Here is a 19,044-nt window from a genome sequence, read left to right on the forward strand (position 1 = left end):
ACGATCCACAATGGAATCCGAGTTCATTGCTTTAGACAAAGCAGGTGAAGAAGCAGAATGGCTTCGTCACTTCTTAGAAGACATTCCGATGTGGCCAAAGCATGTGCCAGCTATTTGCATTCATTGTGATAGTCAATCTGCAATAGGCAGGGCACAGAATCACATGTATAACGGTAAGTCACGACATATTCGTCGTCGACATAATACCGTAAGACAATTGTTGTCAAACGGAATAATCTCAATAGATTATATAAAATCTAAAGAGAATATTGCGGATCCGTTAACAAAAGGTTTGACAAAAGAGCTAGTGTATAGTTCATCAAAGGGGATGGGATTAAAGCCTATTACATAAGAGTCGTCATAATGGTAACCCTACTTATATGACTGGAGATCCCAAGAACTAAGTTCAAAGGGACAACTAAGTTATGTATGGCTCGCCAGAAATCACCAAGGGATTAACATTCCTACCCATTCCTATGGTGAGAGTGATATCTGCAACATATGTTATCTGCAGGGGTATAAGGATAAGCTTTGCTTTTAATGATTACTTATATCTTGATTAAAGTATAAAATCAAGACGAGTATAAGGAGATACTCACAATAAGAATCACCTATATGAGTGTTGAACTGGGGCCGGTTCTATGAGAATGAAGAGGCTAAATTCTCTAGAAACACTTATGAAAACCAGGCGCGTTCAAGGCCAAAATGAACACAACAGTGAGAACCACGATGTGTTAGAAGATATTTTGTGTGAAATCTATTGTCTTGGCTTATACAAACGGCTGAACAATTCAAGGCATCGCGTCCATTGGTTAGCCAGTAAGTCCGATAGGTTATCACTAGGGAAGGTTCAAGGCCGAAAACTACCTATCCTGATGCAAGATATTTTCGACTTATACTCTTTCGTTAAGTCTGCATATTGTTGCATTTCCGTTGTCATTAAATTCCATTCATGTGGGGGAATGTTGGAAATAGTGGAAAAAATTCTAGGTAAAACCAGAATTTTTCCTCAAGTTTTGTCTATTTTTTAGGTGGGCCCCGAGTGTCGATTTACTCGGGTCAAAGTGGTAACGCGTTCTATGCCGCGTTGTGATTCACGTGGTATATTTGGTTGCTCAAAACCATTACCGAGTGAATGGGAAATTGAAGCCAAAGTGTGCTCCATGGAAATGGAGTTTTGGTGGAAATTCCTTAAGGTTGTAAATTGACTTGTCCCACATTGATTTGGTAGGAAGTTTTGAAAGGGTTTATAAGGCTTGGGTTTGATACTTGGGGTGTGCCCCAAGGGGTACCCAAGTGTTTTAGAGGGAGAGGTTATGGACAAAATGGGCTAGACTCATTGGACCAAAAAATCACCACACACGCGCGCGCCGCCGCCACCATCCGTCCGGTCGGGCGGGCTGGGCCTGGGCTTGGGCGCGGGTGCGTGGTGTGTGGTTGAGTTGGGCTTCTAATCTTTTTGGGCAAAAACATTTGAATTTAATTTTATTTTTTGGTAAAATAAAATCCAGAATTCAAATTAAACTGATTTGGATTTTCTGTACATCTAAACAGGGCCCTTCCCGTTTTCAAACAGAAATAAACTAGTTTGGAATTAGTGCACACCCAAACAGGGCCCTTCCCGTTTTGCTATCTGTTTGAATTGTTAACAGATTCAAATCTGTTTGAATTCAAAACCAACAGGTATCATACCTGTTCAATTCAAAACCAAGAGTCACCTTTACATCTATAAATAGGACCACCCTCATTTGATGTTTTTCATTCAGAAATTTCGTATTTCACTTCTACTAATTATATTCTTCATCTTACTGCATTTTATTTCCGAAAGAAAGAGTGTAAACACTTAGTGTGTTCGTAAGGCAAACAATTTGTAGTGCTGCTATTATTTGTGGTAGATCATTTCATCCTAGGAGATAGACGTCCAAATTCTGAAAGCACCGTGGAGATGACGAATCTGTCTTAAGGACACAATGTTAAACACTGGACTTGATCAGAAAAGTTATTCAAATAAATTAACCAAGTAAGTTGTTTAATTTAATTCTGCTTTTATTTATTTTTATTTTGAGTTTGATTTTTGTAATCAAACAAATTCTCTCATTTTCTCTATTTCTTTTATTCTTGTTGTTGTTTTGTACACAACAGAATTTAATCTTTTTAAATACAGTGAAGATTGTCCTACAGAAACTAGGTGAAATGTAACTATATTTTATTCACATTTCATCAAACTTTTCATTTTTCCTTTCCAAATTCCTCTTCAAATTTTCCAACCAAACACAGCGTATGCGTAGTCTAATCAGTAGCCAATAGCCAAGTTTGGCATGATTGAAAAAAGATAAAAAGTCAAAAAGTCACTATCTTATTTAAGTCACATCATCTTGTTTAAGTCACATCACCTCTCTAACACATCACTTCAAACCCAACCCAAACCCAACCCATATTGTATAAAAAATCAAAAAGTGCACTTATTTAGTCTTCCCAAATTAGGCCTTAACAGCCTTGCTATAAATTCTGAGCATTTTCATAACCATTTATCCGTTTTGGGGCTACTCTGAGAGTGTGGGTAATGGAGGATGGGTTCTTCGGCAATCACTGAAGATACCGAAAGAGGGAAGGCAAAGAAGTTGAGGGCAAAAGGGGAGGGAAGAGATTGCATTAGTCTTAACCCATCACTCAATTTTAAAAAATGAGTCTAAAATATAGACTTAAAATATAGTATTTTCAGGGAATTTAATTTTTTTTTGATAGTATAATTATTATACTTTAAAAATATTATTTTTTAAAAATTTTCCTTTGATAGTATATTTTTTTTTGGAATATCAATTGTCATAATTGTATTTTTAGGTCATGTTTGATTCACAAGATTAATTGTAAATATATTAATAATTCCATCAAATTATTATGGTATTCACCATCTAATAGGATTAATAGAATAAATTATCTCTTTGTCTATTGTTTGATTTGCATTGAATAAGAAAATATATAAATGTAGGATTATAATTATATTTATCTTTTTTTTCAATCTTACCCTCCATCGATATTTCTTCACAATTTTTACTTTATTAAAATTACTTCATAAACGTGGTTTTGAAAAAAATTATAAATAAATAAATAATAGCAAAATAATAATACAAAATACAAAGGCCATGTTTGGTTTTTTTTTTCAATATTTTTTTTTAAAATATAGACTAATTTGATAAAATAAATATCAAAAAATATTTTTAAATTTTTAAAAATTAGTTTTAACTTTCTAAAATATAAAATTATATAAAAAAATAATAAGTTTTTTAATTTTTAGTCAAAGGTAAAAGAATTTTCTTATTTTATTTCACAACTCAAGGTATATAATTCCACCCCTATCCCATTATTAATAATTCTACAAATTTATTAGATTAATTATCTATTGGATTAATAATCCTAAAACAAAATTTCAAAATAAACACAAGATTATTCAGTCCACAAATTAATAATCTCAATCTTATGTTCTAATCCTATCAATCAAATATGCTCTTGTATTATTAATGAATATAAAAGAAGTGTAAATTAAAAAATTTATATTATTTTAGTTCTTAATTTTTTAAAGTAATAAGAGATAAAATAATAAACTAATTATTTTTGAAATTGCATGAAAGCATGTGTATATTTCGCAGATCCATGGTTTTCTTGACGTGCCAACAGTTAACTTCTTGTCCCTAAATTCTCTCGTTTGCCGCTCAGCCGTAAACAATTTAGGGATTTTTTTTTTAATTTTTCTTTTTTTTTTAATGAACAATTCAGATATGTGAACGTAATAGTTGTATAAGTTATGATGATTAATTTTGAATAAAAAATTTATGAACAAAAAAAACAAAAAATCCTTCAAGGTTTTAGCTAGGGATGGCAATTTGAAACCGGCCCGATGGGGACCCGACCCCCCGATCTCGAATTGAGCGGGTTTTTTCCGAAAAATACCCCCGACAGGACGGAAATGGTATTTAAAAATCAATCCCCGAACAGATTCGGGCCGGGGACGGGGATCAATGTTCCAGTCTCGCACCTGGCCCGGCCCCGTCCCTGTTCCTCGCCCCGATTTATCCCCGAGCTTATCCCCGTATATATATACTTTTCTATTTACTCATCTACACTCTCTATTCACAGATTTCACTAAATCAATTCTCTTTCACTCTCTCTCTCTCTCTCTCTCTCTCTCTCTCTCTCTTTCTCTCACACCCTAATCTAGATTTCATCTTCGTCTCACCCTAAGCCCCCTCTCTCTCTCTTCTCCTCACCGCTGTTGCTGTCTTGTCACCGACTCACCACCAATCGTCAATCAAAGAACCACTCTCTTCTCTCTTCTCGTGTGTCACTCTCGGTCTCACTCTTTCTCTCTCAGATTTGATCACACTCCGTGAATCACCAACAGATCGTGAATCACCACCTCGTCGATCGCTAACAGATCATAAATCACTCTCGCCTCCGCCGATCGCCAACAGATCGTGAATCGTGAAGCCCTTAGATCATGAATCGTCTCACCCTTAGCCCTCTCTCTCTCTCTCTATATATATATATATATATGTATGTATCATCTCATTGATTTTTCAATATATATAAATATAGATTAACTTGTATGTATATATGTATGTATAATCTCATTGTTGTTGTTGTTGACGAAGAAGAAACAGAGGATCATTGTTGTTAGATTAGTTTTGTTGTTCATTGTTGTTCATCTCAGACCGATCCCCGTTAGGGGACGAGGGCGGGGATTATGATGGGTCCCCCGTCGGGGATCGAGGTCGGGGACGGGGTAATTTTCACCATCTGGGATCGGGGACGGGGAAGGTGGTCCTCGGCCCCGGCCCGGCCCGTTGCCATTCCTAGTTTTAGCCTTGTTTCCTTAACAACAAAAATAAAATCAAATAAATAACAAAATAAATTATGATTTTTAATTTTATTAATTTAAATTCTAATTTTTTAAATTTATTTTTAATTTAAAACATTCACCTAATATCATTAAGTAAAATTAAAATAAAAAAATAATATTTTTAGTAATTAAAATCAATATAAATATATATATATATATATATATATATAATATTTAAAATATCATTTTTATGAAGTTTAATGATTAAAACACTACAACAAAAACATACTTTAGTGGCACTACACTAGTGGCATATTTTTAGAAAATGCCACAAAAAATGATATTTAGTGGCACGTTTTTGAAAAATGCCACAAAACGACAAACATAAAAGGCTCTAGTGACATTTCAATGAACAAGTGTCACAAAACTACAACAAAAACATATTTTAGTGGCACTACACTAGTGGCATATTTTTAGAAAATGCCACAAAAATGAATCAAAAGTTTAAAATTTAAATTGATAAAATTAAAACTTTAAAATTTATTTTATTATAATGATCAAACTCTAACTTTTTTTTTTAAATAAAATTTGTGTAACAATTTAAATTTAAAAGGTCAATTTTTTATTTATTATTTATTTATTTATTTTTTGTTACAGGAAAATCCTCCCTACCTTCTCGTAGGTCCAAGGCAGCTGTTTCGAGCGAAGAGACTATAATCTGGGAACTTACCCCGACCTTCCAAGACAAGTTCCGTTTTAAGCCGTTTCGAGCGAGGAGACTATAATCTGAGAACTTACCCCGACCTCCCAAGACAAGTTTCGCTTTAAGTCAGGACTCGCACAGCGAAGGAGACCTTCCAAGACAAGTTCCGTTTTAAGCCGTTTCGAGCGAGGAGACTATAATCTGAGAACTTACCCCGACCTCCCAAGACAAGTTTCGCTTTAAGTCAGGACTCGCACAGCGAAGGAGTATTGAACCCATACCAAATGCTGATTAGACAACTTGAGATCCAACCTCCTAACTAATCCACACCAAGTACTGATTAGACAACTTGAGATCCAACCTCCTAACTAACTGTGCTTCGCCCAGGAGATTGGCCCAAGGAGGAGGGAATTGAACTTGTGACCTTGGGGCTTAAACCCTAAGCCTTAACCACAATGCCACCCACTCTTGGGTTTAAAAAAAAAAAAAAAGCTATTTAGTGTGTTTGGTTTGAGTTTTCTGGATTAAGTTTTTTGAAAATTGATTTTTTTTGTTTTTGTGTTTTTTTGTTTTTAGTGAATATTTTTAAAATTTTAAATATTTTTTTACTTCTTTAGATGCACCTTACTTGGATGTATCTAAAAAGTAAAAAATTTGTGAAAAAATATTTTAAAAAATTAATAAATACATAAAAATATAAAAAATGTACTGAATTCTTGTATTTTTTTTTTGTATTTTTGATATTTAGTGAATTTTTAAAAGATTTTTTTTATATTTTTTTTTTTACTTTTTAAGTATATTTATGTTAAGTGTGTCTAAAAAGTAAAAAAATTATTTAAAATATTAAAAAAATTTCAGTAAAAATAAAAAACAAACGAGTATGTATTAATGTATATCAAAGAAAGATAAGCTATTAAACCAACAAATCGATGGTATGCCCAATAATTTAAAAGACATGTTATATGACATCGAACTTTGAACATTATTTTAATCTGTTATCAGCACGTTAATATATAACACGAAAGATAGTGTCCTAATAAATGTTAAAGGTTGTGTGTGAGATTAGATTATTTTAATAATTTTTTAATTTTTTATGAAAAGATATATAGAAAAATAAAAAGAGTGATGTGATAATATATAGTGATTTTTTGGCTAAAATACTTAGGGTTGGTTTGGCATAAACTAAATAATACAAAAAGTCAAAAAGTCACTATCCTATTTAAGTCACATCATCTTATTTAAATCACATCACCTCTCTAATACATCACATCAAACCCAACCCAAACCCAATCCATATAAGTCAATAAGTCAAAAAGTGCACTTTTTTAGAACATCCCAAACCAACCCAAATGAGGCTTAAATGATGGTTGTCAAATAAAATTATAATCAGTAGTGCTACATGTACCAATTGGTATATTAATTAATGTATCAGCATATATTATAATATTAAAATTTTAAAATTATGGACCCCACATATTATACAAAATACTAAGATATAAATTTCTAAAATTATGTCAAATCATCCGTTAATACACTAATTGACATATCCATTGATGCGTGTAGGTTTATTCAATTACAATAAGTATTATGATATTACATTTTTGTGATATAAATTGTACATTTTTTTAATGCATTGGCATTATATAACAGTGGTGCTACAGATCAATTATTATACTAATTAGTGTAATAATACATGTTATAGCGTTATAATTTCAAAATTATGGATCTCAATTATTTTATAAACTACAAAAATTCAACGTTAATAAAATTATGTCACATCATCCCCTAAATACACTAATTAATATAACAATTGATGTGTATAGCTTTATTCATTATATTAACTTTAATTTAAAGGACTGAGTTGGTAAAAATCTAGTTTAAACCCAATCGATAATAGTTTGATTGACAAACTCAAATAAATTTTAAGTAAACACAAATAAAATTAGGCTTGGTGTTTAAGTTCTTTGCCTTAAACAGATTAAGGACTTCCCTGAAAGTAATTAAATGAAGAAGAAATGGAACAAAACATAATATGTGTTAATTCGAATAAATTGTCACTTGTCATGAGTTACAAGAACTTAAGCAATAACAAAAAATTGAAGAAATACAACAATCAACAAAAAGAAGAGAAGTGGAAGCTAGAAAAAGCAACTAGTTTAATCTATTCCTAAAAATGTTAATTTAGAACTACTCTTAAATAACTCTGCACGACTGTGTTTGATGGTTGATTGATGTCCTTTTTTCATTCTTTAAGTCCTCCTTTTATACTTGCTTGGCCACCTCATGTTGTAGCTATCAATCTTTGATCTTTCTTGATCTTTGCACCACTCAACCATATCCCATATCTTCATAGGAACTACTGGTAAATTTTGTGCTTTGACTTTATATTGATCCCCCCGATTTTAACATATGGTTTCTAATTGATTTTAACAAATATTTTTATTGGTTTTATTTAATCTTTTCAAGCCACATCATTATCTCTTTCATGCAACGTTACTAGCATACTTGTCACGCCATATCAGCATACTTGTCGACAAAAATAATAAAAACAAATGTGGTCAAAATTATTCTTTAAAAATAATTTATAATTTCAATTGATAAATCATAATTGAGCTTGACCATAACTAATAGACCACAATCCACTGAAAAATAAAATATGGTGAAAACAGACACTACGCCAAAACAGGGCATTAACGGCGATTTTTTTAATGGCGGTTTTCGTTACCGCCGTTAAAGGTACTGTTAACGACGGTAACGAAACTGTCGTTAATACCGCCGTTAATATTTTTTAACGGCAGTTTCGCTACCACCTTCAAAAAATCGCCGCTAAAGTATCTTTAACGACAACAATGAAACCGTCGTTAAAAAAACTGCCACTAAAGCCCTCTTTTAGCGGCGGTACCAAAACTGTCGCTAAAGCCCTCTTATTACCGCAGTTAATGACGGCGGTCTTTGCCGGCAGAGCTCCGGCGAGTGGTGACCACGCGCGGCCAGAGGTTCAATATACAATAAAGCAAAAGTAATGTTTAAATATTTATTTAAGGAACATATTTAATATAGAGTTGTTGTGGTGGAGTGGTTGGCGTGCGTGGATTAGAAGTCAAGGGTTCGAGACTTGGGGGGTACAATTACTTTTTTAAAAATTTGAACCTATTTACGGCGGTAAAGAACCGCCATTTTTGGTCTTATATTACAGCCATTTTTGATTGACTTTTAACAACAGTAATTTATCCTTTTACGACGATTGTACCTTTTTCGATACAAGTATAAACGGCGATCCTAAATTACTGTCATTAAATACTTTAACAACGATTTTACATTTTTTAATGGCGATAAAAAATCGCTGCTAAAATTTAATTTTGGCGTAGGAAGACTGCACTACTTTTTTTGCGAGAGCAAAGGACTCTACTTTTTATGTGCATAAAAAAGGAAACAAATTACGATACACATACAAATATGATAATTAACACACTCCGAAAAATGTGATAATTAAAACATTGTTGAATTATAATAAAATTAAAAAGTCATGACTTTTTGAATTAAAAGACTGGAAGAGCTAAGAAAAAACAATTACATGGATTTAATAATTGTATTGGTCAAACTATTTTGCTTTTTAGGGAAAATAAATTTTTTCCATAATTTTTTTTTAAAAATTAAAAATTAATTTATTAAAAATAAATATCAAAAAGATATTTTAAATTTTTTTTGAAATTTATTTCTAACTTCTCAAACGATAAAATAATATAAAAATTTCTCTATTTTATTTTATTTTATTTTTACATTTATTTTTATCAAATTTCTAAAAATGAAACGAAATATTACCATATGTCCAATGACATTTTGATGTTGACTCAATAGAGATGCTTTTATTATTTTCAAATATCGAATAACACACCTATGTAAAAAAATAACGAATAACACAAATTTTGCTGAATACAATTTAAGCTATTTTGGGTGATTGCACGCTCATCAGTTTGACGTCTTGGATCAGACGGTACAAATTGCAATAAGATTATCTACCTTCACCAATGGCTTTTCCAGCCAACTCAGGCATCCGACTAGCTGATTGAACCAACTCACTTTTCCTTACCTCCATTAGATCCTTGACCATCTTGTCAACAATGTCCCTATCACAAGTGTCCTTCATATCTATCCCAAGCTTCCATACCTCTCCAACAAACCTACTATTCACCGGTTGATCCACAAAGTAAGGCCAACATATCATTGGCACTCCAACAACTATATTCTCTAAAATAAAAATACTTTAGAGCTCTAATATAGGAGCTCTAATAGCTCTAATGGGAAGGTAGGTCCCATCCTGATGTGATGTTTGTGCCTTATTTTATTTTATTTTATTTTATTTTACTTTGACACATCATTAGAACTCAAATTAGAGCTCTATATTTAGAGCTCTCTATCATTTCCCTTCTCTAAAATCGAGTTCCATCCACAGTAGGTAAAAAACCTGCCAACGGTAGGGTGGTCTAGGACCTCTTCTTGTAGGGTCCGCCCGACCACGTACCCCCTTTCCTTTGTCGACCCTGACAGCTCTGTCGGAATCTGATCCTCTCACTACAACAAAAACATACTTTAGTGGCACTACACTAGTGGCATATTTTTAGAAAATACCACAGAAAATGATATTTAGTGGCACGTTTTTGAAAAATGCCACAAAACGACAAATATACACTACAAGAAAATGCACAAATGGCGACTAAAATTTAGAATTTCGTCGCTGAAAGTTGACCAAATGGCGACTAAACTGGATGTAGTCGCCAAAAATGAAGCCTTTTGCCGACTAAAATGAATTAGTCGCCGAATACCAGGGTTTTAGCGACTAAACTGTTTGTTGGTCGCCGAATATAGCAGTTTTACCGACTAAAGGTTGTTTGGTGGCCAAAAGCGACGGTTTTTGGCGACTAAAATAATTTAGTAGCCAAAAGTGTTGGTTTTGGCGACTAAAAACCATTTTAGTCGCCGATTATAGGTCTTTTGCCGACTAAAAAAAGATTAGTAGCTGAAAATGAAGGTTTTTGGCTACAAAAAAAAAAATTAGTAGCTAAAAACAGTGAATTGGCGACTAAATTTCAATTTAGTAGCCAAAACGGGACGTTTTTGGCGACTAAAAACAGATTTAGTCGCCAAAAGTGCTATTTTTAATTTAAACATATTTTTTTAGCGACAACAAATTAATTAGTAGCCCAAAAATCATAGAATTGGCGACTAAAAGAGGCCTACATTTTTTTTAATAAATAATTTATTTTTTACATAAATTATATTCAATAAAAATAATTATATTTACATATATGGTTTTGTATGAATACCGGTCAAAATAGTATATAAATAATATATATTGCATATATAGTCATGTGATGTTCAAGTGGCATAGTGGAGGGAGTATGTTGGTAAAGGTGTTGGCAGTTGGAAATGGTTCACGGTTTGAATATCAGAAAAACCAAAGAATTTGTTTTTTTTTTTTTTACGGAAGAACCTTTGGCGACTAAACTTTTAGTTGCCAAAAGTGTTATTTTGGGCGACAAAATAGTTTAGTCGGCGATTCATGGACTATTGGCGACTAAAATATTAGTCGCTAAATGTGTGCTTTTAAAAAGTGTAATGCACCAATGGCGACTAAACAGTTGGTCGCTAAAGAGCTCTTTTTTGCCGACTAAAAAAAGTTTAGTTGCCGATACCTCTCGCGACCACGTATGCGCGACAAAAGGGGCGACTAAAAAAATTAGTCATTGAAAGTAAAAACTCGACTTTCGGCGACTAAAAGCGGACTTTTGGCGACTAAAAATTTAGTCGCCAAAAATGATTTTTCTTGTAGTGATAAAAGGCTCTAGTGACATTTCAATGAATAAGTGTAACAAAACTATAACAAAAACATACTTTAGTGGCACTACACTAGTGGCATATTTTTAGAAAATGCCACAAAAATGATATTTAGTGGCACGTTTTTGAAAAATGCCACAAAACGACAAACATAAAAGGCTCTAGTGACATTTCAATGAACAAGTGTCACAACACTACAACAAAAACATATTTTAGTGACACCATACTAGTGGCATATTCTTAAAAAATGTCACAAAAAGAATATTTGGTGGCATTTTTTAGAAAAATGTCATAGAGCCACAAACATACAAGGCTCTAGTGGCATTTCAATTAAAAAAAGTGTCACTTCACTACAACAAAAATGTCACTACAACAAATTTACACTTTTGTGACACTACACTAGTAGCATGTTTTTAGAAAATGCCACAAAAATAAAAATTGGCATTAAATGTTTTAGAAAAATGCCACATAACCACAAAACATATAAGGCTCTAGTAGCATTTCAATTGGCGACTAAAAAATAAGTTTAGTCGCCAAAAGTGGTCATTTTTAGCGCGGGAGAACTAAAATCCTAAGGTAGGAATAAAATTTTTTGGTGACCAAAATTTTGGTAGCTGAAAGTGCATCTTCGGCGACCAAATCCGATTTTGGTCGGCAAAAGTTAAGTTTTTTAGCAACTAAAAAACAATTAGTAGCCAAAAGTATAGAATTGGCGACTAAAAAATTTTTTAGTCGCCAAAAGTGGTCTTTTTTTTTTTATTTTGGTAGTAAATAGTTTATTTTACATAAATTATGTTCAATACAATAATTATGTTTATACATATATTTTTATATTAATATGGATGTATGTACTACATAAATAATACATGTTGCATATATAATCATGTGGTGCTATAGAGGTGTAGTGGGAAGAGTGTGGTGTATAAGGTTTATGGTGCGGAAGGTTGGCGGTTCGAGTCTCTGCAAGAGCGGATAAAATTGTTCTACAACGAATTATCGTTATGAATGACACTTGATAGCGTCACGAATAGTGCCTACCATGACATTAAAGTGTCACCGAAAGGTTTTAGTCTTGATGGTGTAATGACACTTACAAGTGTCACTAACTCTTTTTTTAATGGCGCTTGATAGTGCCACAAATAATATCTACCATGACATTAAAATGTCATTGAAAGTTTTCAGCCATGATGGTGCAGTGGCACTTGCAAGTATCTACCGTGGCACCGATAGAAGTGGCACTTGTTCAAAATGCCACAAGACCAAAAAATGTCATTAGAAGAATAGTTTTGTGGCACTTTCAAATGTCACTAAACTAAGAAAATGTCGTAGTGTCTTTTGATTTTAAAATAAAATCTTAAGTTTTTTGAAAAATTCTCAAATCACTAGCCCAATTTAAAATAAAAATCTATATTATTATAAAGTAAATACCTTTTATGATGTCTTGAAGTCTTTGTCTACTTTTTTATTTGAAATTAAAAAAAATATATAGATGAGAGGAGGAGATTTGAACCTTAAACTTATGTCAAATGAACAAGACTTTTACCACTTAATTAACACACAATATATGATAAATATTTTATTTTATTTTTATTTATTTAAATTACACATACATCGCGTGTGGCAACCGCTAATCATATTAAAAGTCAAAGAAATGCGTACCAAACATTGCCATTTGTCCAATAAGATTTTGGTGTTGACTAAATAGAGATGCTTTATTATTTTTAAATAACGAATAACACACCTACCTATCTAAAAAAATAACGAATAACACAAATTTTGTTGAAAACAATTTAAGTTATTTTGGGTGATTGCATGCTCATCAGTTTGATGTCTTCGATCAGACGGTCCAAATTACAATAAGATGATCCCCCTTTACCAATGGCTTTTCCTGCCAACTCAGCCATCAGATTAGCCGATTGAACCAACTCACTTTTCCTTACCTCCATTAGATCCTTGACCATCTTCTCAACAATGTCTCTATCACAAGTGTCCTTCATATCCATCCCAAGCTTCCACACCTCTCCAACAAACCTACTATTCACTTGTTGATCCACAAAGTAAGGCCAACATATCATTGGTACTCCAGCAGCTATACTCTCTAAAGTCGAGTTCCACCCACTGTGAGTTAAAAACCCGCCAACGGCCGGGTGGTCTAGGACCTCTTCTTGTGGGGCCCACCCGACCACGTACCCCCTTTCCTTCGTCGCCTCTAACAGCTCCGCCGGAATCTGGGCCTCTCCATCTCCGCTGGTGACCAATTGTGATCGTATGACCCACAAAAACCGCTTCCCACTATTCACCAAACCATGCCACAACTCCATCAGTTGACGGTTTGTGATGGTCGCAATACTTCCGAAGCTTACATAGATCACAGATTGTGATGGTTGTGCATCGAGCCACGTTATGCAGCTGCTATCTTCTTCCCAGAGACTGTTCGACGTGGTGGTTGCCACCATTGGCGGTGCTGTTGCTGCCAGCCTTGTCTTGTGGTGTGAATGGAGTGGTCCAATTGTGTAGACGTTTGGCATGCGAATTCGTATGTGAGAGAGTATGGGTCCTTCTAGGTCTTCGAATGTGTTGAGTATGAGGGCTTGAGCTCGTGTTGTTTGCCTGGTCTCAGTCGACACAAACTGGAAATCCGGGTTGTTTAAGTCATCGGTACGACAAATACCAGGAAGGTCACGTCGCCGGAGAAAAGCTTCCATGCCCGGTATGCTTTTTATTGGTACATCCAAATTGTTTCCTACAAATATTGGGACTATTATTGGTAAGAGTTTGTTTGGCGACCAAGAAATGTTACCCATATGCATAGAAAATTGATGCCTTGTTTAAATTTCGAAAAATACTACCATCTCATTTGTATATTTTAGTTAAAAAATTAAAAAATTATTATAAATTATTATGTTGCCCTCTTTATTTTTTTATATATTATTTTATAAAAAATTATTAAAATAAAAGTTATTTTCAAACCAGACGTAAATCTTCACAGGGAGAGAAACACCAACCACACCCACACCACACAACAACCCGACATCAATTTTCTGCATCCCCACTCCCATTCATGATGACCTCAAGAACCACAGAGCATGCCACCTACTTCCTCTACCCTAACCTCCGATCTCGCCATTTCCCCCATTCCCACAAGGGAAATGTCATGTCGGTAAAAGATGATTTTTTTTATTTAAATTAATGGTAAAATTTATTAATTTTGATTATTAAATTTATAAACTTATAAACATATGTAATTTTTTTTTAACAATACACTTGAATAGTAATTTTTCCTTCCCACAACCCATCACCTACCACTACTGTCCCTCTCTACCCCACTCCCTCCCTCTTAAATATTTTGGCCCCTCAAACTTCATAAAAATCTTATGATTAATAATTTATTTATTGAATTTGTTCAGCCTGACAAATAAGACTTTTTCTAAGACGAGTCTTCCGTGTGTTTCCAAAATGAAAAATTCTTGCCGAAAAGAGTTTTATTTTAGACAAATTTAGACTGAACAAATTCGGTAAATATAACAGTACTCAAATTTTATTAGTTTGATAAATATTAACATTTAAACTTCTCCAATATATATATATAATTATACTTTAGCCTAACAAAATTGATATAATTTTATATCGATAGTGTTACATGTACTAATTAATGTATTAATTAGTGTACCAACACTAGTTATAATATTATTATTGACCACACTTATTAATTATATTACAAATCTCAAAAACTTTTTAAATTATGTTATATCATCAATTGATATATGAATTAGTATATTAATTGGTACATATAATATTATTCATTTTATATTGATGTTTATTTGCAAAATTCCGCAGTCCATTATTGTATCCAGGTTATACATTAATTTTGGTGTAAATGTGCATTAAAAAAAAAAAGAAAAAAAAAAGAAAAAGAAATAAGAGGACAGGGGTAGGTGCAATGCTAGATTCACACATAGAAAATGCAATGGATGGCTAGAATTAAACCAAATTAGGATGGAATACACATTCAAAATAATAGTTTACTTTGTTCAAAAATAGAAATTTGTGCTTGTATATGCTGATGAAAAGAAGATTAGGCACACCTACCTTTGAAGGGAAGCTCGCCAGCTTCAATGAGTTGAGGGATGCAAAAGTAAGCCCAGAAGGCACAAGCGCTGATTGTTCGGAAATAAATGATGGGAATACCCATCTCTTCAGCAATATCAATAGCGAAACTCAATACCCCATCTGTTATCATGCACGTTACAGGCCGATTCGTCTCAGAGCTCAGACAATTAGAGCGAAAAAGCAGTTCTCTGAAAAACGGTTTTATTACGGTTTTCAAAGAAACAATCAGCTCCGTTAGAAAATCATTTCCAGATCGAGCGCTCTCTGCTGGGATTCCATCGTAAAACGTTTGGAACCGAAATTTAGGATAGTGTTCGAAACGCTTGTGAACGTCTGTGTGACGGAGGAGGCGATCATGGGTGTGGTCGGAGACGAGGAAGGTGACGTGGAAGTCGGAGAGGCAGAGAAGCTCGGCAAGCTTGAGCATGGAATTTACATGGCCTTGTGCTGGGAGGGGGAAGATGAGTACATGTGGTTGGAGGGTTTCTACTGGATCAGCCATGAATGGGTTTATGTTTCAATACAATTTTACTACCTCTCTCTCTCTCTCTCTCTCTCTCTCTCTGTGATTCAGATGGAACTGGAAACACACGTTTCATATCCTTAAATAAGTAAAGGACAAAGAGTCTCTTGTGTCTACTACACCCATTACATTGTTTTTAATTTTTTTTTTTTTCTCGGTTGTTTAGATATAATTTCAACAATGATTCAAAGCACTAATGACATGATAAGGAGAAAAAGAAAAAAAAAAAAACCAATACTAAAACATCACATCATAGTAGGTGAGACTCAGGCCCCGTTTGGAGACTTACTTTTTTAGCCAATTAGTCAAAAAGTTACTAAATTAGCCAAAAAGTCAACAACTCATACCAAAAAGTCAAAGATTCTCTTTTTCTCTACTTTTTGCACATCTTTTCGTAATTAGCCGAAAAGTCATCCCAAACATACAAGTTTTTTTTACCTACCTTTTTAGCCAAATAGTCAAAAAGTTGCTAAATTAGCTTGTTCCCAAACGAGGCCTCATTACCAACTCATTAAAACTGAATTTAGAACTCAAGAATTAGAACTCCAAAACATTTTTCATACAATTTTACTACCCCTCTCTCTCTCTCTGATTCAGATGGAACTGGAAACACATGTTGGTTTGTTTGCATTTTGGTTGGTTTGTTTGTTTGCACTATCACAAATGTTCGTAATTTTTTAGACTTAATAAGCTTTTGTTTGTTTGTTTGTGTAGAAATTCAGTATTTAAAATTTTGATTTTTCTATATTTGTTAGTTAGTTAAAATGAAATTCAGTGCTCTTAAAAAAATAATATAAAATGAGTGTCTTGGATTTTTTTGTCTTATCAACTTCAATTGTTTAGACTTAGACTTAGACTTAAATAGTTTGGAATTTTTCCTTTTTCACTTTTCATGTCAACTGTATATGCTTCATTTTAGTAGTCATCTTGGGCATGTAATTGATCATATATATGTATATGCATATCTTAGCTTGGTGGTGGATTGTTGATTTTGCTAAGATAAGAGGCTTTTTTTTACATAATTTTAGCTTGCTAGATTTGTGTCAAGGTTCTGCCTCAAGGTTGAGGCCTCACCCGTTGGTCATGTAATGAAATCTCAATGGATAAGCATTTTATTTCACATTTAATTCACTACACTTTCACAAATCATGCCTCTTTTTCTAGATAGCACACCACCAAGTTCCACATGGATTGGATTCTGAATTTCAAACATCACTTGGCAAGATATATAGATCAATTTCCATCACACATGGACATGTGCATGAACACTTCAAAAATGCCACAAATATACCAGAGATTCCATGTGATAGTTATCCCCACGTAGAAAATAGAACTGATGCCATTATTAAATGTGAGTTGGACTTTGACAGATTAATACTGTGAATGATTCCATTTTTCCTACAAAATTATTAAAATTATAAGTTTCTTTTTTCATATTATGAAAGTCTTAATATATGTATAAAATAATACTTATTTGTATCAATAGATGCATGTTAAACAAATTTTGTGTGTGTGGTTCAAAGTAACATTCTAATAAATGACATATCTTCAGGGAATGAAACTCTTTAACCGATCAATTTCATTAGTAAATACCAATCCCATTAGGTATAAGCTAAGTCATAATCAAGATACAAAAGCAATTGACTGATGACTTCATAATGTTTTCCCTTTTTATGATCACACTCCACCTCCAGATGGTATTTTTATATTTTGGACCCAAAACTACTAGTTCTTTAATATAAATTTAGCTCATGACAGTATCCAATGCTAAAATGGAGGGGAAAAAACAACATCCACTCAAAAACATCCTAGGTCTCATAGCTAGCTATATTCAAGGAGATGCTTGAAATACAAGTAACCAAAATTGGAAAGATTAAGTCTTCTTGATCAGCTTTATATGTTCAGTGCACGTAGAATTGGAACAACAAAAGACTCCAAATAAGCAATTAGAACCTGTTGTGTGCTCATTGTAATAGTGTTGACTAAAATTTGTGACAATTTACACATAAATCTTTGCAATCTGTGTGCTAAGTTTGAAGAAGCTCATTGGTACTTGGTAGGTCTTATTTTATATTTTTTAAATATGAAATCTTTCTTTCACATATAGTAATTTTAGGGAGTAAAATTGATTATACAAATAAGAAAATTGCAAAGATCTTTAGTGCCCCTCTCTCTATTTGATTTTACACATAGATTTTTGCAATCTGTGTGCTGAGTCTTAAGAAGCTCATGGATATTTGGTAGGTCTTATTTTAAATTTTTTTAATATGAAATCTCTCTCTCACATATAGTAATTTTGGGGAGTAAAATTGATTATACAAATAAGAAAATTGGCTAAATCTTTTGTCCTCCTCTCTCTATTTGATTTATTTATTTTTAATCAGCTATTGTTCATAGAAAATTGGCTAAACCATTAAAGGTATCCTACTTCTTTAATATGTTGCTTGGCTTCTATTGGGAATTAAATTGTTCAATTTGCTTTTACTTTATGATTTTTTTTTAATTTAATATTATCATTTGTAAATGTTTTGCAATAATAGATTAATCTACAATAATAGATAGATATATAATACTTGATCTTAAAATGTAATTTATCCAGTTTAATGTAATTTATCATCTGGATTAAAATTTTTGATATGCCTTTTATATTTTTGATATGCCTTCCATTGGGAATTAAATTGTTCAATTTGTTTTTAGATATACAATTTTTTTTTTGCTGCCTTTTATATTTTTGATATGCAATATAACTTTAAATCTTATATGTTTGTTTCTTAATTTTCATTAAGATTAGGGAGAGTTGTTATTTTATTTGAGTTTTGTAGAGCGTGTAATACAAACAAAATTGTTATAAGTTCTTTAAGAAGAAAAATATTTCAATATATTTTTTCAGTATCTTCATAAAAAAATGACACAAACTTTATAAATTTCAACATAATACCTATAAATTATAATTGTATTTTAATCTTAAAATTATTTACACCATATTTTTAAGTACGGACATACGCTAGTCCTTAAATAAGTAAAGGACAAAGAGTC

At 32.8% G+C, this 19,044-nt stretch overlaps 1 protein-coding gene across 1 annotated transcript; it reads right to left on the bottom strand.

Moving 5' to 3' along the window:
* Nucleotides 1-13,068: 13,068 nt before the first annotated feature.
* Nucleotides 13,069-16,101, bottom strand: LOC114258690 (7-deoxyloganetic acid glucosyltransferase). The gene is made up of 2 exons (XM_028198669.2): nt 15,465-16,101; nt 13,069-14,118 (listed from the first exon to the last, which is right to left on the bottom strand). Exons 1-2 carry the CDS (start codon nt 15,985-15,987, stop codon nt 13,166-13,168), a joined length of 1,476 nt encoding a protein of 491 aa, XP_028054470.2. The 5' UTR covers nt 15,988-16,101; the 3' UTR covers nt 13,069-13,165.
* Nucleotides 16,102-19,044: the final 2,943 nt, after the last annotated feature.

The sequence above is a fragment of the Camellia sinensis genome, chromosome 1 (genome assembly GCF_055761805.1).
Source record: "Camellia sinensis isolate YWXY chromosome 1, ASM5576180v1, whole genome shotgun sequence".
Taxonomy (NCBI): Eukaryota; Viridiplantae; Streptophyta; class Magnoliopsida; order Ericales; family Theaceae; genus Camellia; species Camellia sinensis.